At 28.2% G+C, this 10,834-nt stretch overlaps 1 protein-coding gene across 2 annotated transcripts; it reads left to right on the top strand.

The window, feature by feature from the left end:
* The first annotated feature begins 1,396 nt into the window (after positions 1-1,396).
* On the top strand, positions 1,397-9,388 carry LOC126836911 (mesoderm induction early response protein 1-like). Of its 2 annotated transcripts, XM_050570632.1 has the most exons (13): positions 1,398-1,738; positions 4,062-4,098; positions 4,195-4,334; positions 4,460-4,594; positions 5,404-5,437; positions 5,747-5,853; positions 6,196-6,298; positions 6,386-6,447; positions 6,505-6,717; positions 7,222-7,395; positions 8,048-8,157; positions 8,318-8,468; positions 8,587-9,387. In XM_050570632.1, the coding sequence occupies exons 1-13, from the start codon at positions 1,730-1,732 to the stop codon at positions 8,596-8,598; spliced, it is 1,287 nt and encodes a 428-aa protein (XP_050426589.1). In that variant the 5' UTR covers positions 1,398-1,729; the 3' UTR covers positions 8,599-9,387. The 2 variants fall into 2 exon arrangements, with proteins under 2 accessions (XP_050426588.1, XP_050426589.1); XM_050570631.1 differs by having other exon boundaries at positions 1,397-1,738; positions 8,318-9,388.
* Positions 9,389-10,834: the final 1,446 nt, after the last annotated feature.

Here is a 10,834-nt window from a genome sequence, read left to right on the forward strand (position 1 = left end):
TGTTCTCAAAATGTATACATCCACCACGGGTTTGTAATGAGGATCAATTTTTGTTTTACCCATTTAACTCGAAAACATTGTTATAACTTATGGGGACCTATTCGAACAAAGGCGCAGTCTCTAATTTCATTTTTACAACGTCAAATCAATTATTACTGAATATATTTCGTAAAAGAGCAAACGCATAACGCTTAAGTATACATTTTTTAAAACGTGACGTCTTTCATTATTTAAATTTTAAAATACGTCAACGGTAATAACAATGTAGGTATAATTTAATTTAAACCAGGACAGGATTTTCCCAGCTTTAATTTCCCAAGGAGCAAAAAAACTTGTTTCGGTTCCTTAAGTACGTTAGAGTGCTCTTGGTCGTTTTCGTAGAATTAATTAAATGGGACGTGATTTAAAAAAAACCATTATTTTGGAAAGGTGACACATAGGTGGCATGTGCGTACTTGGGAAAATTGATTGTATTTACAATATTTGTGCAGGTGTAAAACATCTTAAAAAAAAATCTTTGATTACTTTAATACTATTGTTTAATCAACTGCGTTTATAGTTCATTCACCTACGCAATATTTAAATACCTACGTTCACTAGGGGGTTGTACTTATTTAAATACAGCGTAACCGAAATTGTTATTTACATAATATAATGAATACAAATGTTACGTAAAATAACAATCATGAAAAAAAAACCACGGTTTAGTGTAGGATATAATAAATAAAATAATTTTCGGCAAACCCATTTAGAATAATATATTCATTTTAAACGGTAAAAAGATGAAAAAACAAAACTACGTCCTAGGTAGGCAGGTAGTAAAACAACCAATTGTCAGAAACCAGAAATATCTTGTTCATCGGTCCGTGGCCAAAAATTATAATCATTTTACGTTAATTGTATAGAAGTGCACAATACAACATGTACATTATACGCACAAAGAGGAAAATATAATAGCTTATCATTATTATTATTATTTTTTTTTTTAATTGTTACGGATTATCGCAGGACATAGGAACAACGGTAATAATACTGTACGAATATGACGTATTTTTTTTGTTTTTCCTGCCGTAGATAAGAACCATGGGTAATAAACGTAGTACAATTATTGCGTGTTACGTCGTAAGAGGACTCTTACCTCGACGTCCAGCCGTTTGTATGTTTTGTGATAATAATATTATTATGTACAACGGGGATAAAACAAAAATGTACAACGCAATACGTGCACGCCGGTTGAGAACCACTGGCTGGGGCCGGGGACGAATATCGTGCTGCGTAGTGCGTACAAACGCACTTGTCCGCAGCGCGACGGCGGCTGCCTCCATCGAGCGGAACCGCGTACTCTGCTCGAGCGGCGGCGGCGCGGCGGCCATTGTGGAGGTAGAAATCGAAAAGCAGCAACGGCAACAACAACAACAACAAAACATAGTCAGCGTTATCAGCGGTACGCTATCAACGATTTGACCGCCATTCCGTAACTTCGCAGTAGATTTTGTTTTCGTTTGCGTTCGGTCGATTGTTTACCGAAAAACCGAACGATATAACTTCGAATCGCGCTCGTTCTAGTCGTTCAATCGTTCGCAGCCGTCGTCTGCCGAACGACCGCAATCGGCCGGCCGTGTGTAGTTGTCAAAATTCACCGTACCCGTTTTGCAGTGGCCGTCCGTCTTTAACCTTTCTTGGGCAACATCAGTGCCGTCTTTTCAACTGGCAGAGCAGTATTTCTATAATGAACGAGGTAACAATTTGTTGGCTAACGCATATTTTGAAACATTTTATTCCAACTTGATCCGCGGCGATCATCGATGTTACACCCGACAGTAGACGCGCTGTGGTCGATGACTATTCTGTTATAACGCTGCGTTAAACAATTATGACGTTAAACGTTAGATCATATTATCTTCCTTAACACCAAACCAAATTAATAACAGTATTGTTTAAATTGTTAAATTGTAATATCGTACGGTTTTGCCGTCATCGTAAAACTGTGTTTGTTACTGTACTTAGTCTATGGCCTACAACGAAACAGCAATTCTGAGTGATCGTTATTATATTGTATAGCTTTAGCCGGGTCTACACTGCCCCACAAAACGTTTGTCAATTACATAGGTTTTTGTGCACGTAGATACGTTACCACAAACATTGCATTGGCGTTTGATGTTTCACACAGATTACCGAACATGTTTGCTAATGTTTTGTGCGGGAGTGTGTACGCAGCTTTACATGGGACACATATTAATTAACAAGTTGACCGCCATATGGCCGCTGTTTGATATTCAATGATACTCTATTTATAATTTCAATCTTGTTTCACTCATTTTGAACTCTGGTTAAATTCGTATGAATAGATTTAAGTTAAATGACACAAACATATTTTAAGAGGTATTTACTCAATATCCTTTTTCGTGCACCCATAATTATTTATGCATTGCATATTATTTGATAGCATCATATGAGTTAAGTTGTAAACAATTATCTACGTGACATATTGTACTATTCGCGCACTTTCGCGATTTTATATATTATACGAACGAACAAGCTATATTTATTTTTTATTGATTCTAATAAAAAATTTTAAACTATAGGCAAGAATATTATTATTATGATTCTCAAAAAATGATTTGTTAGCTGTGTAGAATGAGCTTTTTCTTACTTTTTTTAGTATGACAAAATAATGAAAACTCTTTGGTTACTTTAGTTTAATATAACACGTTCATAGTGAAAAAATACATTTCACAAAAACGTTATATTCAAACTCTAATTAATATTTAATTTTATCTATAGCTATTAAGTAATTAAATTTAAATTATTTTTATACGCAGAATGTATTCTTTTTGGAAAAGATTTTATGTGTTAAATTTAAACATAAAATCTAGAAGTGCATCTATAAGCTCAGTTTGTTTGAATTTGGTACATCAAATTTTAATTTTTAATTTTTATAAATAACCGACTAAGTAAAGTTTTATATAACAATTATTTATCACTAATTACTAGTTATTTTTCACATTTTATTTGTGTCCAACTAGAAAAATTCAAACTAGCAGCTGTTGCCGCTAGCACTACTACCTTAATCTACTCGGCTACTCTGTCCCTATATTGTTTCTATTATTGATGGGAATCTGAAAATCCGGATTTTTCAAAAAAACGCTTTTTAAGTCATTTAAAAATCATATAATTGTTAAATACTATTACAATATAAAGATGTGTACCTAAGTAAAATTTGTTGATAAAAATTTTTAAAAAAACTCTTAACTTTGTCTATAAAATGCTTTCGGATTCCGGATTATCGGATTTCAACAAATCCGAAATTCAAAAGCAGTTTATCTCTTTGGTGTTTTGTTTTATTTTCACATATTTATCAAAAAAATGTTACTTAGATATAGAGCTTCATATTGTAAAATTATTTAACACTTTATGATTTTTAAGTAGCTTAAATAGCGTTTTTTGTGAAAATCCGGATTTTCCGATTCCCATCACTAGTTTCTATAGTTAATAAAACGCATTTCTGAGTAAAAATATTGAAACTGTGTAATGTTTATTTTTTTTATTCTTGTGATTACTTTATAATAATTTTTTATGGATTGCTGATAAGATGCTCTTGCCAATCAATTACGTTTTCTGTATTTCAATTTGGATTTTAATGAGTAAACGCTTGCATTGAAATTTGGGGGAAAATTACATTATTAATAATGGTTATTGAAAAAATATTCATTATTGAAAATGTTATTATTTTACAAAGAAAGATTTGTCATGACTATACTAATAAATACATCTGAATATACTGTGTACATAAGTGTTTTAGCTTTAAATTATTATTTCCCAGAAAAAAACCTATGCATATTACTTCTTAATAAATAGAGGTGACGTCTTCTTAACATTTACAGTTTACAATAACTGAAAAGGTAATTGTAAATTTATTTAACTCGCCCTAAAAAAATACATAATATACTAAGATCTCTTCTTAATAGGCAATATTATTGTTATAAATTTCAAGTATTTTAAGTTTTTTGTTGTTAAAACAGTCTAAAAAAATTAGTAATATTGTATCAACCATTTTTCAGATGACTCCGGAGACTCATGATGAATCCAAACCTACAGGTAAGTTAAATATTTTATCATTTTTAGAAATGGAAATACTAATATTGTATGATGGTGAAGAAGACATGATTATAATCAAAGTTAAATTGATTTTAGATGAAACTGGCAAAGACATCTCAAATGATAAAGATTTTATAATTCATGCTGATGAAAATGACGATGAAACTACAATGGAAGAAGAAGAAGCTCTACCTGAATTAGAAGATCCAATGCGCGAAATACGGTTCTTAGAGGAGGTAAATTAAAACAAATTACTTATTTTTATAATTCAAATATTTTTTTCGCCTTTTTGTTTTATAACAGTTTTAATTAGGGATTTAAGTTATTATTAATTAGTTGATATCAAATTTCTTGTTTCTAGGAAAGCCATATGCCTATTGATGAACTCATGCTTATGTATGGTTATCCAAGTGCTTATTCAACAGAAACTAATTCAAATGACAAAAGAAGCAAAAAAAGAAATCATTCTAAGAAGAATAAAAATAAGAAAAGAAGGGTATAGTTGTATTAATATTTATTATAAATTAACAAAATTAATTCTAATAATTCTATTAGCAGATTAAAAATTGCTATAAAAATAATTATGGTTTGACATCTCATTCAATATCAGTTGGGATAATTATAAAAAAAAAAATATCAGTTTAATAGTTGGGTATGCTATTTTATATATTTTCAAATATCGATGGCATACATCATTGGGGTGTCATAAATTTCACTTAACGGTTATCATTTTACAGGAACAATGTTTTAAAATGTCAAACACTACATCATTTGATGTATTTAATGAACTTGGTGTGGTCTCTAGCAACAAACATTTGAATATTTGACTTCCAATATTTGTACAAGATGTGTTTACTGCAATTAGGTATCTATTGCTACTTATTTCTTAAAAATTCACTAATCATACCACCGCCGAACGCCCCATTGAATCAAATCCGCAAGCTGAAATTTAAGTTGACTTTTTGGTTTTTCACTACCCTACTGCTCACTTAAATTGTGATATTAAATTGTTTTTGTAACTAAATTGATATTATATTTACACCAGTGAAAAAGAGTTCAATGTAGATTTATGTCCAACATACCTAAACCAGCTACTTGAGAGAGTTCATTCGGTAAAAGAGGTACATGTTTAGAGGTAGTGTTGAGTGAAGCCAGCTGCCATGTTGTAAGATAGTAACTATTTCATAAAAGTTAGCTCTGATTTAAAATTTCATGTAACAGAAATTATCGCTAATAAAATTATAATACGTTTATCTCAATATCAATTGTAATGTTAATACAATTTTATTTCTCCATTTATTATAGAAAGTTCCTTCGGCTACCGCAGATGATGTATCAGGTAATATTATCATATTTAAAATATTTTCATTTTCTACTCTTTTACTGAGTTAAGACGATTTTTCTTATGAATGAATTTTTTTTTGTTAATATTTATAATATCAGTCAAAATATTATCTCTTCCAACTATTTTGATCAAACATTATCCTATTTTTTTAATTGACTGCTACTCACTGATGGACAATTTATAATGATATTTTTAAAGTTATTAATAATATAATTACTTTTAAATTTTATATTAGTTAATACTCGAGTTGTTCTTAACTTTATGATAGACAAATAACAATGTATCGTTTTTCGTGACTTTTAGAAAACGAATCTATGGAAACTGATAATGCAAATGTAAAATGTAGTTCGGCAGAAGATGCCTCATCTAAAACTACAACAGCTAATGAAAACAAGGGAGACGCATCTGAAGTAAGTAAAAAATAATGTATCATAGTCATCATAAGTACTGGATGATCATGCATAGTGTTAAAACGACTTTGGCCTTTACCATTTTATGTTTAATCAAAGTGTACCTATATGTTTTTTAGTTCTATTATTCTCATAAATAAATTAACTGCCAACAAATTATCTTTTATAATGCTATATATTATGCTGTACATTAAAATCTTAGCTTTATATATATTTTTGTGAGTGTAAAGTTATAGAAAACCATAAAAAAATATGTTATCTGCTTAAACCACAATTTTTTTATACTCATTATATAATTTGGTAAATGACGTATATTATGTTCTAATATTTATCTGTATTTAGACTGATGCAAATGATGCTACTGAAAGTACTAACAACGCTGAAGAATGTGATGATGAAACAGAGACCCCATCTAAGCTCCTAGATTTATATTTGGCAGAACTCGGTATGTTTGTGTAACTGAAAATAATAACTTTGTGATTACAACATAAAATTAATATGGACTTGTACTTTTTATATTAATTATTTTTAGATCAAGTACAAAGTGAAGACGAGGACGAAGATTATAGACCCTACTATGAATTACATTGGAAGGTATGTATTAGTAAAAATATGATAAGCATAAATCTAATTTTGTTAATTAATTTATAGAGTGTTAATGTTGGATTGAATTTCCAAGCTATTGTGACGGAAGAGCTCACAACTTACGGTGATGCGTTACCGTATGAAAATAGTGATGAACTACTGTGGGATCCTAATGTTCTATGTGAAGATTTAATTGAAGAATATCTGGTCAAGGTTCAACACATTACAAAAGCATTAAAACCATCAAGCAAAGTTGTTGATGTTCGTGATAATGAAAAGGTATGTAATTTGTAAATTGATCAATTGGGTATGAAGTAATTTATTATGATCAAACTATAAACTTGATTGTAAACGTTAGGCAAGTAATACAAGAAAAAAACTGAACCACTTAGTGAGGTTTATGTCACAATCTATTATACAAATATTATTGAGTTTTTTTATGAGATGTTAATAAATATTATCACTAGGCTGATATAAGTTCTTTACCTCGTTATTTGATCTCTGTTATTATTACTTATCGTACCTTGTTCGATAAAGTTAAGTTAAAAGAATCAACACATCAGTGTTGGTGTTGACTGATTTTATTGTTTAAGTTCAAAAAATAACTCTTTAGTTCAATTTGGTTCAAATTTAAAAATTTAAATAAGAGTTTGGTTCGAATTAAAAAATTTATGTTAATAACATCTCTAATATTTTGCATATATATAATATTCAATTGTTATTAGGTATTTACTAGTTGATAAACAAAAAAAAATTGCATTTCAAGTATGTATAATTTTGCAGGCATTATATTTATTGGTACAATGTGGGCATGACACAGCTGAAGCCATTCGTAGAATGTCGTTAAATGTTGTTCCGCTGGAAAAAACACTAAGTGTTTGGTCAGAGGAAGAGACTAAGAAATTTGAGAAGGGACTTGAACTAAATGGAAAAAACTTTCATGCTATACAGAAAGAGGTATATCTTTTAATATTAATACTATCATCTACTAGTATTTTTAGTTTTTGCCGACTCAAATGTATGAGAATAATTTTAAATATTGATTTGTAGTAAAATTATTTACTAATTATTATAATTATTAGTTGATAAAGTATTAAAAATAACTGAATCGCCAACTGCAGAAAGGATACAACTTTACTTTTTTTAATTGCTCTTGAAAGACAAAAAGATTATATAACCTATAATTTCCGAACGCTATATTTGACAAATTTAACTCTTTTCTGCAGTAAACGATGTATCTATTTGTGCTTAGCACAAAATGAAAAATGAAAATTGATATTAAAAAAAATGGACTTGTTTCCTTTTTTAAGTTAGCGAATTAACTATTTTTAAATGTTTTATTATTTCATAGTATAGAACAGGAATTAGGATTTAGTACAACACTTTTTTATCTACGTAAAATAATAATAAAATTAAACCTCTTGTAGTACAAGAATTATCTGTTGTAGTCTTTTTTCAATTAACTAGCTTTGTATAGTTTATAGTTAAATGGAAGACTACATGATAATTTTTTTAATACATATTTTCAATAAAACAGTTCATGTTATGTTCAAATTATTTTTAAATAAATTGTGTATTTCAAAAAACTAAATTTTCTTAATTATTTTAGGTCAAAACCCGGTCTGTTGCAGAGATAGTTCATTTTTACTACTTTTGGAAAAAGAGTCCACGGTATGATGCGTTTGAAAGAAAACAAGTCGAAATGCGTCCAGAGTTAAAGTAAGCATATGTACCCAAAAACTATTGGTTTTTAAGTACTAACTAATTAAGATTTATTGAACTTGTTAATTTTCCAAAAACCCTTGTTAGGTTATAAGTTATATATTGGTCATAACTTAAGATTTTTAAAGAAATACAGTTATGTGGTTTATTTTTCTAGACAGTGGCATCATTGGGATTCTGATGAAGATCAAGACAGTGATTTCGATAACATGTTTCATGAAACCAGCCATGAAGATAGTAACGATAGCGTGCTTTCCGGGGATAAGGATCAAATGAACTGTTTAATATATGCTGATCGCAAAAGACAAGTACGAAAAAAGGGTGCTACAAGTATTATGCCTAATAATAAGTGCACCCTATCTGGTACACGCAATGTTTCGCCAAACAAAAATAACTTATAGAATACATTTTCATTGCTTTTTTTAGATTGAGCATTAGAAAAAGCTGATAAAGGTTTTTTAATGCTGTTATATGTTTATTGAACTGTAGTAGTTCTTCATGCATCTATAGCACTTTGTGGTACATATAAAAGAAAATCCATTTGAGAAGTTTTTATTTGCATTTTATGTAAATTATTTTAAACATATAATGGTCAAAACTGGAAGTAGTAATTATTGAAAATAAATGATCAAACTGTTGTAAGCTCATCTTCCTTCCAAATATTGTGAAAAACGTATGAGTGTCAATTGAGTGTAATGTGCCAATTATCGAAACTATTTTTGGCCACTATAATGATACAACAAAAACTGTTCAAATCTCTCGAGAGGACATCAAATCACCATTGAAAACTAAAATAACTGATACAATATTTACCTTCAACACAAGTTTTCTCATAATTTATTTATGGTATCGATTATCCAACTATTTTGTTGTTAAAGTAATTTTAGTGTGACCTTTAGCCTTTTAAAATTGCAGAACTTGTCAGTTATTTTAAAGAAAAATAAATAATTTGAGTTCTATTTATCACTTTTAAATTAGATTTTAGCAACAAAATAAAATTGTTGGTTTAAACGTTTTTTTTAGACAAATCCTGTTAATATCATAATATTTTGAAATCTATTATTGTTTTTTTCTGCTTGAGTCAAATAGGCCCAGAGCCGTCTATATAATTTACAATTTTTTATATAGAATGTCAAAAGACTGATTTTTAAGTTATTTTCTTCTTATCTTTAAATATATTTGGATACTTTTCAATTTGTTCTACACAATATGATTGTATAAAACGCGTTTTGTATTATACAATAAATGGAAATTATATTATTCTAAATATATTTTACGAAATAATTTGCTTTTAACTTTTTTTTATTTAACATTTTTAAGCAAAGAATCGTAGTCTTTTTTTTTCTAACGATAACTACATATTTTACTAACTAGTACTTGCATCCATAGTTGTTTTTTTAAAAACTATTTTAGTTTTAAACTGATCGTAAGTTATGGAACAAAATATTTCATCATTCATTTTTCATTAATAGGATATTACTTGTAGACTTTTTGATAGTGTAGATATTTAAATTTTGATGTTTTTAAAAGTTTATTCCATTAATTTTATTAGGTTACTACATTTGTGGTGGCCAATTTTAACCGCACAGTAGCTAAATCAAAACGAATAATGTAATAATTGTGATATTCATAAAATTTGGAAGGATATTATAACATTTTTTTTGTGGAATAGAAAACGTTTGAGTAAAATTGTTTAAGAATTCTCAAAATTCTATTCTCCATTAAAGTGACTTACAATTAACATAAAAATTATTAATAAGTGCCATTTAATTTTATGACAGCTATCATATAGAACTATACAATATACTATATAGAACTGAACCGTTATATGTTTTTATAAATATGTAGCAGACACTTGCTTTAAATTTTTCCATAATATGTATAACGACTTTTAAATTATTGATTAGTTTATCGTTTTTAATATTTACGGATTTAATATAACATAATGTGTAATACCGTAAATGTTCAAAACATCAGCACGTAACTGCTATGAATACATCTCTTGTAAATATTGAACTTATTTTTTATTTTAAAATATCATCATAGACGTATAGACATGTTAAAATAGATATAAGTTAACTTATGTATTAAAATTGATTAAAAAAGCATTTAAAAATGAGTTATCTTGTTTCTAAATAATAATGGAAAACTAAAATGTTTGTTTTATTTTTTTATGTAATTATTATGAATTATTTCAATGAATGTGTGACATGGGTTAACTATTAATTTATTATGCTATACTTTACAAGCATACAGGTGTCATTTTTATGCCACATTGAATGTGTGCACCTGTAGAAATATTTTACCTTTATGATATTAGATTATTATATACCTACATTTATAAAAGTACATAATTTTAAGGATTTTAATAATATTTATCACAATAAATAATAAAACTATGGTTAAACTTGCAGGATTTTGGAATAAAGGTCTCATTTTTTAAATTTATTTAAATATTATGTATGTATTATAATAAGTATTCGTTAAACAAAAATATTAATAATTGAACATGAAGTTTAGCGTTTATTATGACGGACAATCTCAATAAGTCATTACCAACCATGACCTTATTTTGTTTATCTGTTTCAACTCTAAATTTTAAAATGAAGAGATAAATTTTATATTCATTTGTTGTTTAATTATTTCTTTCAATCAAATTATATTCCTATAATAA

This window comes from Adelges cooleyi, unplaced genomic scaffold (assembly GCF_023614345.1).
Source record: "Adelges cooleyi isolate 19-005CV unplaced genomic scaffold, UGA_ACOO_1.1 ACOO_flye_CR_arks_rails_tigmint_CR_PRNA_247, whole genome shotgun sequence".
NCBI classification, from domain to species: domain Eukaryota; kingdom Metazoa; phylum Arthropoda; class Insecta; order Hemiptera; family Adelgidae; genus Adelges; species Adelges cooleyi.